At 38.0% G+C, this 22,779-nt stretch overlaps 3 protein-coding genes across 18 annotated transcripts in view; all 3 read right to left on the bottom strand.

Annotated features, from left to right (window-relative positions):
* mybpc1 (myosin binding protein C1) overlaps positions 1–12,116 on the bottom strand; it is a 31,622-nt gene extending 19,506 nt beyond the window's left edge. For 4 of the 15 annotated variants that reach the window (XM_081603687.1, XM_008400509.2, XM_008400511.2 and 1 more), the window contains exons 1-7: positions 11,879–12,116; positions 6,743–6,769; positions 5,085–5,156; positions 3,587–3,799; positions 2,320–2,361; positions 1,833–1,874; positions 457–567 (exon numbers count right to left, since the gene is read on the bottom strand). In XM_081603687.1, coding sequence (XP_081459813.1) covers positions 457–567; positions 1,833–1,874; positions 2,320–2,361; positions 3,587–3,799; positions 5,085–5,156; positions 6,743–6,769; positions 11,879–11,900 — 529 coding nt within the window. In that variant the 5' untranslated portion in view covers positions 11,901–12,116. The remainder of the gene's footprint in view (positions 1–456; positions 568–1,832; positions 1,875–2,319; positions 2,362–3,586; positions 3,800–5,084; positions 5,157–6,742; positions 6,770–11,878) is intronic. The other 11 variants (XM_081603682.1, XM_081603684.1, XM_081603685.1 and 8 more) reach the window with 11 other exon arrangements.
* Positions 12,117–15,203: 3,087 nt separating this feature from the next.
* On the bottom strand, positions 15,204–17,396 carry spi2 (Spi-2 proto-oncogene). Its single transcript, XM_081604316.1, has 3 exons — positions 17,208–17,396; positions 17,057–17,129; positions 15,204–15,557 (listed from the first exon to the last, which is right to left on the bottom strand). The coding sequence occupies exons 1-3, from the start codon at positions 17,394–17,396 to the stop codon at positions 15,250–15,252; spliced, it is 570 nt and encodes a 189-aa protein (XP_081460442.1). The 3' UTR covers positions 15,204–15,249.
* Positions 17,397–18,451: 1,055 nt separating this feature from the next.
* On the bottom strand, positions 18,452–20,730 carry spic (Spi-C transcription factor (Spi-1/PU.1 related)). 2 transcript variants are annotated; one of them, XM_008400532.2, is made up of 5 exons: positions 20,502–20,730; positions 20,321–20,408; positions 20,125–20,246; positions 19,939–20,041; positions 18,452–19,146 (listed from the first exon to the last, which is right to left on the bottom strand). In XM_008400532.2, the coding sequence occupies exons 1-5, from the start codon at positions 20,574–20,576 to the stop codon at positions 18,665–18,667; spliced, it is 870 nt and encodes a 289-aa protein (XP_008398754.1). In that variant the 5' UTR covers positions 20,577–20,730; the 3' UTR covers positions 18,452–18,664. The 2 variants fall into 2 exon arrangements, with proteins under 2 accessions (XP_008398754.1, XP_008398753.1); XM_008400531.2 differs by having other exon boundaries at positions 19,939–20,044; positions 20,502–20,728.
* Between the last annotated feature and the right edge of the window lie 2,049 nt (positions 20,731–22,779).

Below are 22,779 nucleotides of genomic sequence, written 5' to 3'. Positions count from 1 at the left end.
TCTGCTGATTTTTAGTCTGTTTTTAATTTAATCCACAAGATGATATTTAAGTGGCTTCTCTGCAGAAACTGCATAGAGGTGTATAAGCTACTTCCTGATCTGGGTCATTTGTTGTTGCTGTTTTAAAGGATTAATAAATTCATCCAACTTCATAGAAACAAGAGTTCACTTTAATCAAACGAAGACTTGGGTTTTAGATTCAGTCGAGTTCAAAATGAACCAGACGTTCGATTACAGTTTGATTAAAGTGGCCTATAGAGGACTGGTGTTAATACATCCTGAAAATCTGCCTAATTTCTTGCCCCCATCCTCAGAATAATACGATTACATCTGGGAATTCCTCATGTAAATCCACAATGTAACTCCTATTGAACTCCATCGGTGCTGTCCAATGCATCTCCTTTGTTTTGTATTTCTTGTTAAGAATTACGGTCAGGGATTTTTTTTAACACTCACCCACAGTGACAGTTCCACTCTGTGGCCTCTCGATCAGCAGCGTAGACAGCGGCGGATTGTCGATTGGTTTGTCTACATCCTCTGGGGCCTGACCCTCTCCCAGAGACCACACTGACCAATAAGGAAAAGCAAATTCATAACTCGGAACTGTTCTGTTCCTTCATACAATACCCACCTGTTGTTTGTGAAAGCTTTGTGTGAACATAGTCTTGCAAGTATAAAAGAAACAACTAAAACCCAACAGTCAGACAATTTCCCATACTTTCAACATTCACACTTCATACAGCGGCAAAAATTTAGCTTTTTGCGACATGAGAAGCATTAAAACAGATGTAAGCAACAACATGTGATGTGATATGAGTTCATAATTTTATTTGATGGAGTTATAGATATTCTAAAATCACAATGTCAGCATGATGACAAACTTTGCTTTTATCAAATGTATGTTTATTGAACTTTGTTAGTGTACTGTCTTAATATTTTAACCTATTTTACTATCCTAATACTGATTAGCTTATTTCTAAATGGCTAATACAGAGATGAGAAGCGCCGCCATTTGTGAATAATGATAATACAGGCAGTACTTTTCCATACTTATGAAGTATTTCTACACGTTGCTCACCTGAAACTTGCATGTTACTTATTAGAATCTACTGACTATTTTTTTCCACAACTTACATGATACTTTGTGGAACTTCATTACTGTATTATGAGATATCTAGTACTTGGTAATCACAGGGTACTTTCAAGAATCTGGTTGACTTGAAAGTACTTTCTAAAGGGTATTTTCAAAGACCAGGCTATGTTTTAAGGTGGTTTGTAACCAGGTATCTTCATTATTTTATTGGTTACTTTCCAAAAATTGATTCAAATTCAAAAATACTTTATTGATCTCAAAGTGAAATTAAACATTGCTGTAACTCATATTAATTCAAATTCTTGAAAGAGTTATTGTAGATGAGTGATGACTGTTGGCAGGAAAGATCTCCCGTTGAGATTTGTATTACAGCCAATACCGGAAACGTACAGGTTAACTTTTTAGTTGTGGTACTGTCAATTGTAATCTGCAAGTTCAAGAGTGCTACTAGTTACAACTCCCTGAAGCTGCACTGTGAGTTCCAGAAAGTACCCTGCAAGTACCCGAAAAAAATCCAGGAAAGTACCCTGTAAGTTCTCAAAAAGTACAGTGTAATTGTAGAACGTATTCTGCAGATTTGAGAAAAGTACTAACTGTATTATGCATTGCCAAAAATGTTTTTAACAACCTTGTTTTATCTGAAAGGGCTGTGGAGGGACAGCTGTTTCTACTTCTCGTACAAAGCAAGCAGATTTCTTTTGTTTCCTTATACTTGTAACTACTTGGAAGTACGTGTTACCTGAGTCTTTTCTGCCCGTGGTTGCCACAGGGGCACTATCATCTAAACAAAAAGAGAAATTTACAATATATTGTAAGAAATAGTTCTGTAAAGTCTATGAAGCAAGCAAGCAAGCAGTCATGAAATCTGAGAGCTACAAGCAGTTAGACATGCACACAGGGATGAAAAGATTCCTAAAGCAAGAAAATAAATATTATTACCAGGATTCAGATAATTTATGTCATATCAACCAGAATTTTCCTATTAAAATTTCTTCTGTTTAGGATTTGAATGCAGAAATTGTCATTTGTTTATTAAACTTTTGAAGGACACTTTAGTTTGTATTAATTTGTTAGCAAGAGGACATTTGTATAGTTTTTAAAAAACACAAAATCTCCAAAATCAAACGTCTCTACTATGTTTCCTACATTTAGTCATGTTTAATTAGACTACACTAGTTTGGTAGGAGGGACTGAAGTGATGCTGGGTTTTAACCAAAGGATCTTACTAGGCAGGTCAATTGAGAGTTTCTTCACTGTATTGCCATCTTCTGTGGGGAAAAAACACAGTTACCATCGAATCAGTTAAGGTACTCTTAAAAAAAAGAGAGGAAAAAACACTTTTTCTCATCCTTTTTACTGCAAATGGTGTATGTGAAAGGGAAATTTAAAACGGAACCAGAACCATTTATTTTGTAGCAACTTAGTAAAACTGCGTCGGGTTTGAGGCAGCGTTGCATTACTCCCTGTTTGTTTAATTTATTCATCAAGTAATTGTTACTGAATCATTTAAATATGCTTTATATTCAAGAGAAGCTTCAATTTTGTATTTGTCAGTGGGTTTAATGAGTTTTTGGTAGTGTGTTCAATAATCATTCTGTTTTTATTCAATCATTTTTTTCCTTTTATTTGTTTGTTTGTATGTAAATCTTACTATTTTGGCAGTGATGTTCAAAATGTTCATCATTCATTTTTAATTCTTTTCAAAGTCCAAGTAAAATTTCTCACAAGATGTAGCAAAACACATACGTTTCATAGTACATCACTCAAAATAGACTATAAATCACCACATCATGAAGCACATCATGCTAATGTAAGTATGCTAACGCTAATGTAAAAAATTAAAAAATATTCTTGATGCAAAACAAGCGAAGAGAACTTAATAAAAAGACCAAAATGTGATGAGTGTCTTAAAATACTGAACTAATTATGTTTCCCTTTTTGAAAGCTGGGGGGGAAGTTAAAGTATGGGGAACAAGAATAATAAGTTAAATCCATGTTTTTACTTGTGTCTTTATTTAGTTTTTTATTCTGCCTGTAATGTTTTTCTTAAGCAGAATGAGGAGGTTCCTTTTTGATTACTTACCTTTCACACAAATTGTATCTGTTCATATTGTTAGACCTAAAAACATCACTTTGTCTTTGATTCCATGGAATTACGGGCTGGGTTTGAGCCTTTGCACTGTACTGTATGTACGTTTTATTCTGGATGTCTTCGTGCCAATTATCACTAAGACTGAACTGGTTAAGATACATGGCTCCTGTCACATGGCAAATTTGAAGTCCTTGGGGCATTCTTAGCAGGGAATAACCTCTAACCCAAGTGAAAATAAAGGGTTATATAAAGTCTTTTTAAAAAGCTCAGCTGCTTGGTTATTGGAGTTTGCATTTTTAAGATTCATGTCCACTTTTAGTAGCTTTTGCTCTGCAGAAACATGCACTTTTTCTGAGATAGAGACATGGGAATAAGTCACATTATTAAAGCGGCATACTTACCAGCCGGAGGGGGAGAGCTAGTGCCCTCCTTTACAGCAGGGCCAGAGGACTCTGCTTGCTCATTCACCCCAACCCTACTAGGCTCTCGTTGGTTTGAACCGTTCTCGACAGGGTTCTGCTCCTGAGCCACCACAGCCTGTAATGGCTCAGGCCCAATGGGCTCTGGTTTCTTCCCATCAGTCTCTACTGGCTCTTTCCCCTCTGCTACCGACTCTGTATAGCAGACAAAGCGCCAGGCTGGAGCAGCAAGCACAGAGCACAAACACTGGCTGCCTGACAAGGCAGCACTTGTTCAGGCAAAGTTGGTATAAACGGCTGAAGACCAGATGGACTAAACCTCGCCTTTGCTTTTTGATCTTAAAAGGGGACCTGTTAGGCAAAATTCACATTTTGTATGTTTCTCTTCTTCCATTTTGGTCTCCACTTCTTCTAGAAACAGCTTAAAAACACTCAGCCATATTTTGACAATAAATTAAGGTTTTTGGTGTCTGGAAAAGGAGCCATTTCAAAAACCTTCCAAATGTAACTTCATTAATCAGCAGGCACTGCCCTTCACCTAGCGAATCCTAGCTGAGCTCTGGCACATTTGGTCAGCTTTATGTGTGGTACAATGGCTGCTGGAAAAGCCAAGTGTTGTTTTGTCGACTTGCCATGGAGAATCCACTTGCTGCATTTTTGTTGGTTGTGCAAGGAGGCTCCACTTCTGCTTTTCAAAGATGTATGGTTGTATAATTGCACATCTGTTTACTGCTATTTTCACTTGTGAGTGTAAACATTGAGTTTGGGGAGTGTGACCAGCAGCAGCTTATTTGGATTTAAAGTGACAAGACGCCCTAAAACAGACCATTCTAAAAGGAGCTCAATATAGGAAGAACTGATCAGACTAAAATCTCATTGTCTGAAGGATTTTGTGCAAAAAAAAAAATTATAAACATGTTTTGTATTTGTCATAGACCTATCTTAACCTGTTCAACAGGTCACCTTTAAACAGTTTTAGCTTGCTAATATTTGCCAGTAACATCTGACTAACGTAGGAATCTCCAAATTTAAAGCATTATCCATCTGGTCTTTGCATATCTATACTGTAGAGTGATCAAGGGGGCAGGGATTTGCTCCATGTATGATCTGATTACTTGTAAAATTTAATTTGACCAGTAAGACATTTACCAGTCAAATCCCTTTTTTATGCCTCCTGTTTGATGACTCTACATGACATATGTCACCAGCAAAGACACTGCCACAGCTTGAGTTAGTAACGGCATCATATTCCAGTTAGAGGAGCACATGCTTCTAGATTTGACTGATCTAAGCTACCTAAACCAAGTTTTTGTGTGAGCATACAGTGCAAGAAAAGTGCAGCTTCAGGCCTCTTTAAGTGAATTAAGAACAAAAAACGGTGATGGCACACAACACAAAAACGCGTGATGCAAGTGGGATGTGCAAGAGGTGCCACAGTGCTGGGGCGTGACATAAACAGTGCGGTGGCAACATTACCCACCTGGTGGGGGAGAAACCTCCAGGGAAATCTCAGGAAGGGTGGGGGCACCATTACTGTCTGGGGCAACACTTTCTGAGCATGTGACAAATATATTGGTGGATGGAGCAACTGCTTTAAATGAGCACAAAGCTTCAACATCTGCACTCATTCACACACTCACGCAGATTACCCACCTACCTGAACAAAACCACACACCCTTCACCTCAGCAAATTTTACTCTGTAGAGTTCTCAGTTTAAATACATGGCAGATATGGGGCGAGTTGTTGTTGCTAGGAAACGGTAAAAAACTCCTCCCATCATGTGACCAAACCGTTCAGAGAAATGCATCTTTTATTAAAGTTAGTGAAGATAAGAACCTCATAAAGTGGTTAGATTTTTATTTCTTAAACATTTTTCACTCTTAAAAGGAAATATAGTCAATCATAAGTTTCATAAGAATAATTTTTAAATTTGCATTTGTGTGTTGCCCCCTTCACTCCCAAAGTAGCTGTAATTATAGTGTGGAACTGAAAACAAATGCAGGCTGTAAAAGTTGTAAAAAGTTTTCTTTCACTTCTTTGAGTTGGTCATACAATCTAACTAAAATATATTGCAGCTGGAGGTTGTAATATAACAAAATGTGAAAATGGATGGATGGATGGATGGATGAAAAATATCAAGATGTATTAGTAGGCCTTCCAAAATGAGCAATAAATCAGTTGATCGCATAAATTAAAATGAGCTTAAATTTGTATCTTTTGTCTCTTCATCTTCAGTCTGGTGCTTTAACCTCAACTAGCCCATTTTGTGATGGGCAATTTTATTTACAAATTAATTACATTTGTTGTTTCTGTTAATTTATTTTTGGATGTTTAAAATGTCTTCCAGTTCCAGTATTGAATATTTGTTTGAGTTTAAAGTTTGTTGCTCTTTGAGAATGTGTTTTTGCATTGTTATGCCATGACATGAACATGGTTTCAAAACAACAATACTATCGCAATAATTTATCGCAATAACTTCTGGGACAATTTATCATCTAGCAAGATTTATCATGACAGGGCTAACTATTAGCGCTCTATGGCGTTGAGCTATGAACTAGTGAACAGAATTATTTATCTGAACAGTTCCCTGGATTATTTTTAGTTAGACTCTAAAAAGATGAGCTCTTCCCCCCTCGACCATGTTGGAGCCCCAAGATGCTCCGGCTCCAAGGTCAAACCCCCAGCCCCCGCTAAAAGCCTGTTAGATGCCAGCAACTTGCTCACATGGGATGGCAGGGCCGTCAGCTGAAACAACAAAGGGGGATCAGCTGGTGGGAGAGGAATGCATGAGATGTTGACGGCCTCGTCACAGATAAGTCCGGAGAGCAGCAACACGTCCATACTGCTGTCTATTGGCTCCACATTTACACTCCCATGTGTCTGTGTTGCCAGTTTTACACCACTTTTTATCGTCAAGATGTATTTCTTTCTGTCCTGCACTCATGCAGGTCTGTGCTGGCTTGTTTGATGTGCAAATTTCAACGGAAAGATTCTATAAATGTCTTGATTTTGATTTTCTTGCTTTTCATTTGGTAGCTATTAGTTTTTGAACCAAACTGTGGAAGATTTCCCATCTTTGGGAGCTCTAATCTGCTTGCTAGTCTGTGAGGTGACCGTGAGATAAGACGTGCACTCACCTTCTGGCTGGCCATTTGGCGTCTCGTCTGCAGAAAGACAAACAAAGCAACAGACAAGATAGTAAGACATCTTGTGTAATGTCTTTAATGCGATTATCACCTTTTTGTTTTCTTCTGTTTGAACACGTTGACCCCCACTTTGATACATGCTCACAATCAGCTTTGTTGTCTTTGTGCTGGATTATGGCACACACTTGATTCTACATGACTTGAACTAATAAAAAAACTTTACAAATTTTACTTTACAACTTTACATTAACTTAGTTGCATCTACTTGAGTAACGTTTTGGAAAAAGATTTCTTTTAGGAGTATTTTTACTACGCCGTGCTTTTTACTTGAGTAATTTCATTTTGAAGTATCGCTGCTCTTTCTTGAGTAAAATTTCTGGATGCTCTACCGACTGTGAGTAACTTCATTAAATAAAGAACAAACATGTTTTGACCAAAAATTCACCAACACACACCTGCAGTTTCTTTTAGTTTCGTAAGTTTTATATTGAAAGAAATTGATTTTGAAAAATGTTTACTTTCCTGGTTTTGTTATGTCCAATGAAATATTTTCAGTTTGTTCCAAAAGACTTGTACTTGTACCAAAATTTCCATATATATCTGGTCCGTCTGGTGTAATTTTAAAATATTAATTGTTTCTTACTCTTAATTGAGCTACCTTTTTACATTTTATCGTTGAAGTAGTGCAACTCTTACTTGAGGACAATTTTTGGGTGCAGTTCTGTTTATGATGCAGGGCGATTTGTTGCTAACATATTTTCAGACTGTCTACGTGCATAGCTGCGTTAGCTAACACTTAGCATAGTAAAAATGTGCTTCCTCATACTATGAAGTTATCCTAAAGGTGCTTCATATAATGCAACATTTTCAGTGAAACACAAACTGTATTTGCTTTCTTCCAGTTGCCAGAGTCTATGCTTTTTCTGGTAGAAATTTAAAAATGTAATCAGATCAGTTAGGAAAGCAACTTGAAATACTTTGATTTTGTAGGTATCTTAAATAAACAAAGAAAATGTCAGATGTCCTAATTTCAAAAATGTTTATTTTCCAAGCTCAATAATCTGGGTCTGTCTCAGCGCTCAGTTTTCACCTCTTAGTTATGTTTGAAGAACCTCTAATGCTGAGCCAGTAGAAGCTTATTGCAGCTGCTTTTGTCTGGGATTTTATTCTTTTGGTAATTATCCATATCTCATAGTCAAATGTGAGAGTCAGAATGAAGACAGGCCAGTAAAATCAGAGCTTTGCATTTTGGCCCAGTTCTTTTTTTAACCAATCAGAGCAACACCCATATTACTGAAGATCTCTCCGTCTCGTGCTCCTAACATCACTCATGAACAAGATACTTAGATACTTACTACTGACACTCTGCTGCTTGATCACCAGTATTAACACAACACCAACACCACTACTGCACATCCACTGCCTGCAACCTGCCTGAATGATTGAGTTTCCTTTATTAGTCATTTCATGATGGTGGAAATCCAAGTTCAGATTGACCCTATGTATGTTAATAATTAGCTTAAACCAAGAGAGGTTTGGTCTCAACTGTTTCAACTGTACATTAATAAATGTAACCCGAGACTGGCCTGTCAACGGAAATAAACTAAAACTAACACTGAGCTCAGCATAAAGGCATTGGAAACAGGATAGGGACAGGCTCAGAGGAAGAATGAAAAAACTTTTTTGATGGAAAGATGTGGCCGAATGGGAGAGGGAAGTTCAATCTCGAACTCATTAATTGAAGCACAATATTTTTCGCATACTGATACTTTCAGAAAAGTTGTTAATTTGAGGTTGAAAATGAATATTTTAAAATAAAAAGTGACTGAGCCATGACTTTTGTTTTGTTGGTATCTTGTACTTCTGTAAAATGGCATCGGTACAAGTCTGATTGTGTACTCTCTTCTTAAAGGGCCCATTAAACTTCCTTCTCGGTCTCAAAATGAACCACTCCCCAGTCTCACTTCATAACAATGCGATGCTGGCCACTCGACCACAATCCTGCAGGGTCACATCATCCACCCAAGACTGACCCTCGGCCTCTTGGTCTCATCACCGCTGAGATAATGAGTGTGGAGAAAGGTTTTGTTTTACCCCGGAGGGCTCCCAATGCAGCTGACATGGTTGCAGGTATGTGCAGCTGTTGTCCGTGCTGGCCTGCAGACAGGAGGGCTCATATAGGCTCAAATGAGAGCCAAATTGCCATCAGCTTTATATTTTCCTTAAATAAACCTTTATGATGTTGGCAAAGGCAATCTGATAGCAAGACTGTTTGTTCCTATCTTTGTTTTTTTCTATCTGTGACTCCTTTTGTCTTTGGTTGAAGTAGATGAGAACTGCCCTCAGGTGATAATTAACTGCTGACAGCCCTTCCCCTTTTTACCACAGGTTAGATTAATGATGTGGTATCCCGTAACACAAAGCAACATGGCCAGAAGGCAGAGTCAGGAGAGAATGATGGATTGGATATAATAAATATCACGAGGTGAAGACATTGGTCTTGCAACCATTGATACTAAGAGGTTGTAAACAGTGCGGACAACCCCAAAGGGCCATGTGGGCAAGTTTAATAGGGAAGTGCCTGACCTCTAAGTGATCCATCTCTAGCGGAAAGTGGCAGCGAGACGTCTGTGTTGGTGCGTGGCAGGAAAGGAATAGGGGGAGAGGTTGGGCGGCAATAGCTGGAGATGGCACCGAACAAGGCGCAGGGATTAAAAGTGCGTTCATTCTGAACTATTCCAGGGACAAGAATCTGTTTCCCAAGAGACCCACAGACGACCATTTCTAATGTTGACTTGGGTGTCTAAAACAACGGCGCTGTCCCCACCCCCCTTCCTCAGCTGTTCAGATTCATTTAAAGAACAATGGTTTTCCACTCATTTATCTGCTGGTTTGGTAGCTATTTTTGGGAAGGATGTGTTGCAGGCTTTACTTTGCCATGGCTTAGTGTAACGTTGATGGCTGCAGACGGACAGTTGTTATAACGTGTTTCTGATTCTAAAAGCGATACTTTCTAAATCTTAAATGAGCAAAGAAACAGACGAGTCGATCCACTGGGCTGACCAAGCCAGGCTTTGAGAACGCTAAACTCAAGACAAGTTTCTACATTGAGTTTAAAGGAATTTTCTCTTCCATCTACAGCTTTTAATTTGTCCTAAGAAAAAGAACCAAAGAGCATTTATTGGAAGAAAAATGTCTGGATAAAAACACTGACTTCTGTGACTTGAGTATTAGAGCCACACTAAGAAGTAAAAAACAAAAGAAGCTGTGGTCTCATGTCATGACATTAACATGACTTTATCTTTGTTATTTTCTAACTTTACTGTTTTCTTAGTATGGCCCTAATTTCTCCAAACAACTTTAAGGTACAGATGATGCTCTAGAATAACCATGAAACTTATTGATATCTTGCTCAGCTTCTCAAAAGTTGTTCCTAATTAATTTGGACTGGAGCTATTGGTTAACGTCTCGTTTCACCATGTTTTTCTTTGTTAAATAGAGATCAGGACTGATTCTACCCTAATAGCCGTTGCCATAGTAGAAAAGACGTTCATTGATGGCCAGATTTAGGTGGAAGCTTCTACTTTGAGGAAAAATGATTTGCTTCTGGCAAAGATTTATAGCTACCATAAGCTGTGCTTACATTACAAATGTGGGCAAAACTTGGTCAATATTCTGCTAATGTAAAAAAAAAAAATGCAATTTTGCAATTGCTGTGTTTCCATTAAATAAGAAAGGCAGTTAAAATCACACTTGAATAAGTTTGTTCTTGCCATAAGTCATTAAAACAACATGCCATGTCATCATCCTCCTACCACTTTCTGTCGTTTTCTTTGTGGTTTGCACCAGTTGCAACATCTGATTGTTGTTGATCTGGTTTTTGCAAAATAAACCAATTTCCATACGGCCAAAAACCCGCCTTATCCTACTGCCAGTTTTTCTTTTTTTTAAATTGGCACATTTCCATTTAGCAAATTTATTTTTGAAATGTCAAATTGAGCAGTTATACGGTCAATGGATCGCAGCTATTGACTAAAATCTGGAGGAAAGTCAACCTGTTGTAAAGGATTCATCTCCAAGAACCAGATATTTTAAACCCTGAAAATTTCAATCTATAGTTTGGCTGAAGAATAGCTCCTAAAGATCTTTAGTAGATCTTAATGAATATCCTGATTTATCCTTTTGAGATGCCAGTTAAATGGTAATGGAAATGTGTTAGAATCGTTCCCCGTTTCTCACCTTTAGTGACGTCTCACTGCGGTCAAATTATTAAACCAAGTCCTACTTTCAATGTCTGTGTTTCGGCTAACTCTAAAAACTCTAAACACGGAAAAGCACCAGCCAATCTTAAATAGCCATTAAAACTTGCATCCTTTTACCCAAACACTAAACAATACATTCAAGTTATTCTATATGTACTTGAGTGTCCAAAGAACTGGAGACGGCTTTGCTAACGAGGAGTTGGCGAGAGGCGTAATGCCTATGATGACAGACACAAGCAGTGTGCTGATGGACATGAAGGTTCAGATGAAAACGGGTTTGCTGGGCGGGACAAAAGGTGGGTTGTGATGCTGTGGTTGGTTGAATTTGGATGTGCAGGGGGACGGTCTCGACGGACAAAATAGGCCATTTCTGCTTGGCTACACAAGTCATCAGGAAGGCATTTAGAGGATCTATCCCTTGTATGGCTTCTCTAAATTCAAATTGCATCATCCTTCCTGAGACGTTTGCTTCACCACATTCCTGCGCTGCTCTCCATCATCGGATCTTTCTCCAGTCGGGGCGCAACAACACTACCCATCCACACACCTCGGGTCAATTCTTGCACCAAAGATGGCAGAGACATGCATGCATCAGTAATACAATACCACTGTCAAAGTCACTTTGAGTATTCCTGTGTATGAGCTGGCAGGGAAGCCGCAAAGTGATGGATCCCCTGCAGTGAGAAGCAACTGTCTTCTCCCTCAAAGACGTATTAATAGAAATAAATTCTCCGTTTGCATCCCAGGTCCATACTCTATTCAACACGTTATTTTTTCACCCAGAGTTTGGTTAAAACCAGCAGAGCAGCAGGTGTGATTTGGACTTTTTTAATGCATGAAGGCAGCTTATAATCAGGACTCCTACCTTTCTTTGTTGGCTCTGGCATCTTGAGCCGGCTTGCGAGGCAACTTTAGATTTCTGCAGGTAGATGCAGTCAGTGGGTGTGACTTTAAGTCTTTGGACTCGCCTTAGTCCAGGTAAACAAAATGATGATGATGAGAGTTTAAAAGAAACGATGATGATCCTCTCAAACAGCAGCTGATGAGGATGAGTCTTAGTAGGGGGGAGACTGGAGGACCAGTGACAGATCCAGGGGGGGGGACTGGCTTTAAGGGCTTATATTGAGAGGAGTAATGCTCCTCCTCTCCGTGGTGGAGCTCTGTGCTGCAATTATAGCACATTTATTGTGTAAAATAAACAAAATATTACTAGATTTCTATATCATTGGCTCATAAATATCAGATCATCACCTTCCTAAAATAATAATAGTGATTGTTTGTGCCTAAAACATCTTCTTGTTCGTTTGTTTTTTTTGCCATAATCACGTTTGGCAAAAAAAGAAAAATGACTTCGGCCATTATTTCAGGAAGCTAAAACCTTAAACAAATGTCATGTTAAATCCATTAGTTCAAATGACACAATCAATTTAAACAGCAAAGTATTGAAGACGGCTGTTTGCATCTAATTAGAAAATTTATTTTAAGGTTTTCAGGCTCTTTTTAGGAAGATTAACCGAAATTAAACTATTTTCAGCCTCCATTTGTTCAGAATGTGAAATTATCTCTGTCACTTGAGTTCCAGAGATAAGTATTTGCTGATGTTATTGCAGCTGTATTTTAGTTTCGTTGAGCTCCTCCTGCTTATTTTGGGGTTATTCCCTTGACAGACGAACAACAATAGCAGGAGGGTGGGATATAAAAGGAAAAGGTGTCGTCATTGTCACGGGTTTCGGGCTGACGTCATTCTCAAACGAAGTGCAGCACATTCAGTGAATCTGTTGATTTATATTGAAAGAAAAGTTAAACATGACAAGCAGGGAGCCGGTGCAGATTCCAGATATCGATTTAATCCAGGTGGAATGCTTGCCAAGAACAGCAGGCTTACCGACCCAGAGAATAAATACAGGGGAGATGCTTGGAGGGAGGCAAAATACTCTATACTTAGAAAGCCATCATAAACCTTGACATTTGACACGTGCATGTGGAGAATTTTATTGTGAATTTAATAGTCCTGGTTGAACCGTTTGGCTCATCAAACTATATGTCAGGTCTGTGCTTTGATGGGGTTAAAGAGAGATTAAATGCCAAAGCTGCAGGAAACGACCGACAACAAGCCCAGAACTCTGCAGTTCAACAGGAATGCTCAAACGTCTGGAGGGACTCTTAACTCCAACAAAGTTGCTTTTGATTAAATTTGTTGGGTCAATTCTTTGCAGAACTGCACTTTGCTGCAAATGCAGCTTCAAGTCTTGTTGTATTTGGCAGATTTGAACATCAATAGACTGAGTTCTTTTAATTCAAGCCCAGTCTGCTGTAAACAAATCTTCAGTTTTATTTAGTTCTGGTTTTTTATGGTTGTTGTCCTGATAGAAGTTGAACAACTGCCTCAGTCTCTAGATTTTCACAGCCTCTAAATGTTTACTTTTATCTGTAAACAGATAAAAGTAAACAAAGTACATACTGGATCTTATTCAGGTGAATCCTGAATAAGGCCACACTATTGAGATTTTACATTGTAAGCTTTGTATCTCTTCCTTCCACTTTACAGTTATTATTTAGTTCATACAAATACATAAAAGTTTGTGGTTATAATGTGAGAAAATGTTGGAAAAACTTTCGTAATTTCATTTTTTTCAGACTTCCACATTTGCATTTCAGTAAATGGTGGATATGGGGAAGTGGGCCTGACGGTGGCATATCCAGTTGGTAATTCGTGGAACATAAGAAGAAACCGAAACATGAAGGAGCTGCTTTGAGAAGGACTACACTGACACCCTCTGGTTTTTAAGGTACGTGTCGACTTCCTCCATATTACATCCAGCTGAGAGCCAAACGCCAACTAACAGGCATCAAAAATCAAAACAGATTTGGATTCAAACCTCAGAGACTTTCTGTGCAAACACAATAATCAGAGGAAATCTTTCAGTCAGAATAAGGGAAACATTGTTAATGCTACCAGGTGGCATTAACAGGATTTCTATTGCAAACAAAACATTTTTCCCATATTTTAAGAAAAATAATCTGTACTTTTTCATCAATTTTAAAAAATTATTGACTTGACTCAATCTCCCATTTCTTGCTGAAAAGTTACTTCTATGTTAATTTTGTCTTATTTTAAGTCTAGGATATTTGGACTAGAAACTAGACCAAAAATACTTGGTAATATTTTGAGATTTTGCAGTGCAACACAGTTGATTGTTTTATTTTGTAATTCTAAATGCGCTGGTTGACTTTTGATGACCTCTAGAAACATTTATTCATATCCTTAAAATGATAATTCCTTGAGTAAAAATGTTGTTTAATTTAAAGAAGCTGGGGTTCCCAACTCCACTCAGTTTAATGTCAGTGTCGGTGCACTGTAAAAACACAAAATCTTACCAAATATATTAATTTTTAGAGCAAGATATTGGAGCTTGTTTTAAGTCACTAATTCCTTATTACTGATGAAAAAGTACTGGTTCATTGGCAGATTATTTCACTTACAACATGAGAAAATGTCTTATTATAAGTGAAATAATTTGACAGTGGACTTAGCAGTTTAAGATTAAGAAATTATTTACTTAAAAGAAGTTAATACTTTCTGCTGAAAAGTTACTTGTAAGTTAGTTTTGTCTTATTTTAAGTGAACTAAAATAGTTGCCCAAAAGTACTTGGTAAGATTTTGTGTTTTTGCAGTGCGCTTCAGTCATTTCATCATGATGTATTTCTACTTCCTTTAGTGCAGATATATTAGCACACTTAAAATAAGATAAAATTAACTTATAAGTAACTTTTCAAAAAGATAAGAGCTTCTTTTAAGTCAGCAATTCTTTAACATTCATGAAAAAGTTCCACTAATGAAATCTTTAACTTAAAATGACATTTTCATCAATATTAAGGAATTATTTACTTAAAACAAGCTTGCATATCTTGCTGAAGTTATTTGTAAGTTAGCTTTGTTATTTCAAGTGTATTAAGATATTTGCAATACAACCTAAGATTGTGTTGTTGCATTGTGTATGTAAATATCTTAGCCTGTGTGTATAATTTTGAAAATACACAACACGTTTAAACTTGTTCAAGTTCTAGACAAAGAACAATTCATTTACACTCATGATGGTTGTGTTCATCATGTGTGTTATGAGAGGAATTACAGCAAAGTGTACTTAAACTATAAATTTAACGTGAAAGCAAGTTTTTATTTAGTTCTGTATTTACACCGCAGTAAAATGTGAAAAGAGAGAGTGTACAGTAGATCTACGAATCTCCTCCGTGGCCCTTCTGCAGCGATGTCAGCGTGTCCCGGCTGAACTGGTAGGTGAGTTTTTTCTTCACCTTGAAGATCTGACCCGACCGGGCGTAGTTCCTCAGAGCGCGGGACATCTTCTGGTACGTCATGGGCCTCTTGTTGCCCTTCCTCTGGCCCCAGAGCGCCGCCACCTGGTCTTTGTTCCTGGAGGAGAAGCTGAACACGCCGGGCGGCGCCGGCGCCCAGGACAGGCAGTGGGCCATGCTCGGGTCCTGCAGCATCTCAAACAGGAAGTGGAAGAGCCGCAGCCTTCTGCCTGCAGGTGTTGAGCAAACCGTGAGCGGCACACGTGACGAAAGGGGATTTAAAGGGGAGAGGTTTAATAGAAAATTCACAGCAGTTAATGCTGGTTACAGTTAATCATTCCCTCAACTACATCCATTCCCAGAAAATCTCTTAAGAGATCATAGATCTGTATGTCAGCGGCCAGGACTTGTAAACACTGCGGTTATCTGATAGATATGTAAAATAAGCTGGTGCGCTAAGCCAAGCACAGCTCCATTGTGTTTTACAGTAAAGGGCAGGTCTCTTATTTGCTCTCTTGGTATTATTTCCCCCAGGCTAATAGCAACTGTGACAATAACAGTGTCTAATGACCAGAAAAAAGGAGAACTCACCCCTCCCTGCTGCAGCGGCCGGGTGTTTGGATGATTGTCTCGCTGAAACAAAGTTTGGCACTGACCCACACTCAGACAATGTCGCTGTTGTGTTTTGGCCAAAGACGGCTCGGGCATCATGGTTTAGGAAGGTCTGAAATACAGGCTTGACGTCCTGTGATGGAGTCAGAAAATGAAAATGTCAACAAAAAACTCGTTTAATTCATTAATTTTGTTCAAAAAGTGCAGCTGGCATAGATTCGTTACATACAGACTGATTGATTTAATTTATTTCTTTTAACTACTGAATGCACAATTGCACAATTGTGTTGTTGCTTTTTGACATTAGCTAAATCTTGGCACATTTGTAGTGGAAACACAGCCAATGGCAACTTCTGCATTTCTCCACTTTTCCTCCAGACTTGAAGGCCTTCAGAATTAAAAGTAAAAATTACTTCTGCCTAAAAAAAGCTGTGCTTTGAACATTTGAACAACATTTCAGGCCTTTTTTTCCCTGAGATAAAATCAGACATTCAGCCTGCGCCAACCTACACCTTTTCCTTCCACTAAATTTCCTATTAAACTCTGGGATACAGCCATCTTAAGACTAATTTAATAGGGCCTTGCGTAAGATTTCTGTATTAATTTTTTTTTTTTTAATGTAATGTTCAGATTTTTGGTTTTTCATAAGCTCTTAGTCCAAATTGTCAAAATTCATGGTGACTCTACACATAAATTTTCCTTTTTAAATTAAATTACTAAACTAAATTAACATTTTATTCATATTATATTTAGGTGCACCTGTGAAAAGATTTCTAGTTACTTTACCTTGTTGAACATTAACAGGGAAACAAACGTGCGTGCGCTTGCGTGTGTGCGTGCGTGCGTGCGTGTGTGTGTGTGCGCGTACGCATGCGTGAGTCTGTGTGCGTGCGTATCGGTGTGTGTGTGTGTGTCTGTGTGCATGTGTGTGTGCGTGTGCTTACAGATGCATCATGGTATGCCCAGTTTTCATCACAGGTTTGACTCCTCACAGCCACATCTCCTCCATGCACAGGCTCAACTGAATCACAAGATTTATTTTCTGCTGGAAAAAAAAAAGTAAAAACAAAATCAATTGAAATTGTTTATTAAAATTAACCTCTTGTTGTTTTTGTACCATTTTCTGGAATGCTTTGTCTGTAGTATTCCTCCAGAAACTCTAAAATCACTTCCAAGTCCGACTGAGTGTCCTGGAAAGAATTCTGATACAGTTTTAAAATTAATATTAGGACATAATGCAGTTAAAGTGAAGCTTGTGTGCTCTTTACCATCACCGATGAATATCTGCCGTAGTTCAGTCTTTGCAGTTTCACCCAGGTGACTCTGAGACACGCAGCCCTTCTTATACCCTCCCATGTTAGCACATCACCAAACGTCTCCTGCAGCCTGAACTCCCTGAAACAATGACCAGCGATCCCACAAAGCCCCACCAGGCAGCTCACCGACACTGACCACATCCTCCCCGCTGGAGCAGATAAGACCCAGAATGGGAGGCAGCCTTAACGCAGCGCTCCGATTTCAGGAGAAAAAAGAAAACACCACGGCTGGCACACTTTTCCTCAGGATGTGTCTAAATTTTTATGTTTTCTGTTGTAATAATTCATTCATGGAGGAAGAAAACGCAGCAGTGGAGTTTTTTTTTTCTCTTCTTTTTTGCAGATATAGAACATTTATTAAAACATTTAAAATGCATGTTTTTATTAGCAAGTAGTTTTTACAAATAAATCAACTTCAAAATAAGTTGTCTAATCCTATTACATTTATTCCACCATTTTCAAACATATTTTAATATAATTTTAATGACATTCAACAAGGATTAAAGCTTGAATAGCTTAATTGTCAAATTAGATATTTTTCCTCAGGATGTGTCTGAGTTTTTATTTATTCCGCGTGGCTTTTGTAATATTTCATTACAGATGAAAAGTTTAGAAAGAAAGAAAGCATAGGGATGCAGTTTTTTTTTTCCAAATATAAAACATTTATTGAAACAATTAAAATGAATGTTTTCATCAACAAATCGTTTTTGCAAATAAATAAGCTTTTTAATAAACGGTCGAATTCTAATATATTTATTCCACAGTTAGATATTTTAGGCTAAATTTTTCATATTTTAAAAAACATTTTTTTATTTTTCAATAAGAATTTAACCGTAAGAGTTCAAATTATATAGATCAAAGCTTATTTTTATTGTTTAAAAGTGATTGTTTGATGCCCTGCAGGAGATTTATAGATAATCTTTTTATCTGATCCTCTGTTGGGTGATTTTATTAAATGCCACTGGAAATTTTAAAAGGTCAGCTCAATAATAATAATACAATGCACGCTTTACAGTGTTCAATAACTTGCATGAACAGAGCTGTTTTCCACTATTAAATGAGTATAACTACGTAAATAAACAAAATATCGAATAAAATATACAGCTATCAAAACAGTTTAGAGAGAAAAATGTATGTTTCTTCATGTAGAACCAAAACAGCTCAGATAAAAAAGACTTCAAAAATAAGGATGCATATCAAAACGAGAACATAATCTTTTACTTCAATTTCAACATCATTTTTGACAATATTTACAGATTATTTACAGAAACTGCTGAAATGACTGGACCACATCGTGTGCTGCTTTTAGCTGATCATCCACAGAACATTTAGGTGCAACATGCAGACGAGAGTCTTTTAGAGAATCCCTCCAAACGACAAAACAGTTTCAGGATCTGCTGCCTGTCGGCTCACAGTTTGGCTGAGCTGTGTGAGGTGAAGCTCGCCGCCAGGTCGTAGTCTTCCTGAAGCTGGTAGTGTCCGTACCAGCCGTGCCAGTCTGCCGCCGCCGACGCGGGGTAGCTCTGCTCGGACGGGCTTTCCTGCAGACTGTGGGCGTCGTCCTGCGCAGACGGGCGCTGCAGGTGCATGGGTACCTGCGCCGAGCCGAGCCTGTGCAGGATATCCGGGTTGAACTGGTAGGTGAGCTTGCGGCGCACTTTGACGATCTCGCCGGTGCGGCTGTAGTTCCTCAGGGCTCTTGCCATCTTCTGGTAGGTCATGGTTTTGCGGTTGCCCTTGCGCTGGCCCCAGCACTCGGCCAGCTTCTCTTTGTTCTTGGAGATGAAGTGGAACGTGCCGCTGCTGCTGTCCGTCCACTGTATCGAGTCGCCCATGCTGGGGTCGTTAAGGGCTTCATGGAGATACTCGTACAACCTCAGCTTCTTACGTCCTGCCAACATGGATTTTACACCCGTTTTAGTGCTGATTAAACGTCAAAAGTTGCTCTCTTACACTGCAAAAACGCAAAATCTTAACAGTTTCTAGTTCATATAACTTGGTACACTTAAAAAAAAGACAAAACTGAGTTAAAAATAGCCTTCCAGTAAGATATAGGAGCTTGTTTTAAGTTAATAATTCCTTAATATGATGAAAAAGTTCTAGTTCCATTGGCAGTTTATGAAATTAGTACTTGTTCTTCAATATTAAGGAATTATTAACTTAAAACAAGCTCCTATTTCTTGCTGAAAGGGTTTTTGTAGGTTAGTATGCTTGAAATAAGACAAACCTGACTGAGAAGTAACTAGCAGGTTGCTTTAAATAAATAATTCCTTTAAGTTGTTGAAAAAGTGCTAAGTTCACTGGCAGATTATTTAATTTATAGCATGGGGAAAATGTCTTAAGTGAAATAATCTACCAGTGGAAATAGAACTTTTTCAATAATTTTGAGGGATCATTTATGTTAAACAAGCTCCTATATCTTGCTGAAAAGTTACTTGTAAGTTAGTTTTGTGCAAAGATATTTGCATTAGAAACTAGAAGAAAAAATGACACCTTTCTAAAATAATAGCCTAAAGTGATTTTGGAAAAAGAAAAAAAATCACTACTTCTTTCTTTCCATTTTTTTTTTTTAATCAAAAATTATTATTATTATTTTTTTTTGCCTTAAACATTTTAGGAATGTGACAAAATTCTTGGTAAGATTTTGTGTTTTTGCAGATTATAAGCCTTAACATGAAATCACCTTTGCTGTTCCTCTGCGGTGGGATGATGGAGTAGAAATGCGGCGAATCGTTCTGCACCGAGTGGCTCAACGAGACGTCGGGGATGACCTGAGGCCAGGAGTGCTGCTAAGAGATTCAAGATTAAGTGTTAAAATTAAGACTAAAGTTAATCGATTTCCAAAATGCAGGTGCTTTGTAACACTTACAGCCGTTTCGCTCCAGTCGTAGCCTACAGCTGGGATGTCAGATTGGTGTGCGAAGACATGGTAGGACATCTGAACCTGCAGAGACGACGGCTGGCTGCCCAGCGTCTCAAAATATTTACCCTCTGGAAGAGAAATTAAGTTAAAAATTGTGTTCATCAAACATGTTTTCGATCTGTTGAGATGTAATAGGACGTACCTGGATCGCAGTATGCGTTGTGTGAATGCTGCTGGATCACATCTATTGCATCCTGAAAGTGTTGGTTGATATCAGGGTCTAAAGACATCTGGAAAAAAAACAGAGAAATCAGGCTTAAAATAGAAAAAAGTTGAGTAAAATACCATCCTGGTTGCATATGTAGAGGATTCTTACAACTCACCATCTTATAGGTCGGAGTGTTTCCCTCAGAGGAGGCCATTTCTGTCCTAATAAAGCGAATGGTGCAGGTACACATCTTGCACAGGTATATATACGTGACGCAGAACTCCAGCACCTCCGCCACATTAATGGGCAGAGCGGCAGGTCAATTTAAATGCGTTAATGTCGCACACTTCTTCTTTCCTGGTAGCACAGATAATGCTGAGCATTTCTCTCCCTCCCGGATTGCCAAGATCACAATCTACAAACAACAAAAAGGTCTTTTCTGTGCAAACTTAAGCCAGGAATACCACCAATTTGCAGCCTGACCAAAGAATTTGCATACAGGGCGCTTGACATATATCTAATATACAGATCTGCGTTCAAAGCTGCAGGTTAAGGGCTGAGTTTCTCATATTTTCTTGAGTTTCCTTTTCCTTTTTTCACTTTCAATTATCAGCTTTATTTCACACAAAATGCTGCTTTCGACATCAACCTGCAGCGCTTAGGCCGAAAATGAGGCAATAAAAGTCAAGACCAATTAAACACCCAATTTACCCGAACACTATAAAGACTTCTGGTCGTGATTGTATAAGTTAATGGTTAATGCTGCGCTGGCTACTGCAGGGCCGACTCGTGTCTTTCTTTGCCCAACAGAGTCCGCCCTGCTGTTCAAATAAACAATCCTTTTTTTGAGAAGTTAATTTATCTCTCTGCTGCAGTTTTAAATATCAACTGACTCGTTCCTGAAGTTCCCCTTTCGGCCCGGAGCGCTTCGCGGCACACACCGCTCAGACAAAAGAGTTGGACACGCTTGGATTAATGCGTGAATAAAAGGTTACATAATCAGCTTTCCCCACATTACTTCACAAGAGTGTGAAGGGATTTGTATTAAAAAATGTTGAGATTTTCACTCTTTAAGCTGGTTTTTCTCTGTTAATTTCAAGCAATAAATACACAGTGTCGCAGGAAATGACCTTGTTGGCTGGAAGCATGCAAACCTGCGTGTGTGTGTGCGTGTGTGTGTGTGTGTGTGTGTAATTAGACGTGTGTTTCCTGCTGGTGCAGCAGGCTGATAAAAACAAAGAACCACAAACCTTTTCCCCCTCTCCCACTCCGTCTTTCCCTGCTCCCATTCAGGGTGAAGCTCCATAAATTAGAGACCACAAGCTGTCAGCCTGCAGCTGAAGCCAAAGCTTGGTTACTTTCTTTAAATAACCTGTTGTTCAAATATCCCACTTATCTAAACAATAATTCTGAATTTCAAACATTTTTTGCATAAAAAAAACTTTACTTATTTATTTTGCTATATTTTACTGCATTTTTGTGCAAGAAAGCATTTATCTAAGGCTTTTTATGCAACTCCTTTAATTGAAAACTTATATAATCTAATGTTCAGATGTGCTGCTTAACTAAAACATAATCTCAAATTTTACACTTTGCGAAAAACCTTTTTTTTGGAGAACATTTTATAAATTAGCTGTATTTTATATGTATAAGTACTTGTACAATTTGAATAATATTATATAACCCACTGTTCAAATATCCAGTTAGTCAAAAGAAAATCCATAATTTCACACCTTTTTTGAAAAATACTTTTGTTTTAAGAACATTGTTTAGCAAATTTGCAATATATTTATTAATTTTTATACAAAAAATAATTTATTTATAACTATTTATGCAACTCCTCCTATTAGGTTGACATATTATACTCTGTTGTTCAAATATACTTTTTCTAAAAAAAATAAATAATCCAGAAGTTCTCATCTTTTTTGGAAAAAAATAAAAAATCAACAACTCAGTTTTAAGAACACTGTTTCAGAAATTTGCTGTATTTTATACATTTTTATGTAAACCAGCATTTGTTCACAGTTATTTGTGCTTCTTCTTCTTTTTACATTAATTGCTGGTAGAGATGTGTCTCGTATGATGTTTTGTAAGAGGAAACATGAGATGATGTCATTTCCTCCAGAGATTAAATCATCAAGCCAAAGTCCCTAAACACAGAATGCTTCAGCAACAGTTCATTTTGTGGGCATTCGCTAACTGTTTTGAGGTCCTGCTCCTCTCAGTTTTAGATCTGGACTTTGACTGGGCCAACTTGACCTTTTGTTGTAGATCAGCTGAAGAGTTTGAATCTTTGGCAGTTGAAATTAGATTTGCTGCCGATTCTTTTTCTGAGCTTTTCATGCTGCTTTGGACATTTATTTGTGGCTTGATGGCAGGAAAATCCCCAACTCCTACTTCCACATAGTTGCAGATTATTGATTAAGAATATGTGTTGACTATTAGCACTTGTG

Source organism: Poecilia reticulata, chromosome 23 (genome assembly GCF_904066995.2).
Source record: "Poecilia reticulata chromosome 23, P_reticulata-male-v2, whole genome shotgun sequence".
Taxonomy (NCBI): Eukaryota; Metazoa; Chordata; class Actinopteri; order Cyprinodontiformes; family Poeciliidae; genus Poecilia; species Poecilia reticulata.
The sequence above is the reverse complement of the archived record's forward strand: the minus strand, read 5'-3'. Positions and strand labels throughout refer to the sequence as shown.

Bases quoted from the DNA above. Each gene is read 5' to 3' on its own strand.
- spi2 (XM_081604316.1), bottom strand. From the start codon at position 17,396: ATGTGGTCAGTGTCGGTGAGCTGCCTGGTGGGGCTTTGTGGGATCGCT. The intron at 17,130-17,207 runs GTAAAGAGCACA...AATTCTTTCCAG, and splicing joins GCAGATATTCATCGGTGATG to GACACTCAGTCGGACTTGGA. The intron at 15,558-17,056 runs GTACAAAAACAA...CAACACCTGCAG, and splicing joins ACAAAGCATTCCAGAAAATG to GCAGAAGGCTGCGGCTCTTC.
- spic (XM_008400531.2), bottom strand. From the start codon at position 20,576: ATGTGTACCTGCACCATTCGCTTTATTAGGACAGAAATGGCCTCCTCT. The intron at 20,247-20,320 runs GTACGTCCTATT...TTTCTCTTCCAG, and splicing joins CAACGCATACTGCGATCCAG to AGGGTAAATATTTTGAGACG. The intron at 20,045-20,124 runs GTAAGTGTTACA...TGAATCTCTTAG, and splicing joins ACGACTGGAGCGAAACGGCT to CAGCACTCCTGGCCTCAGGT.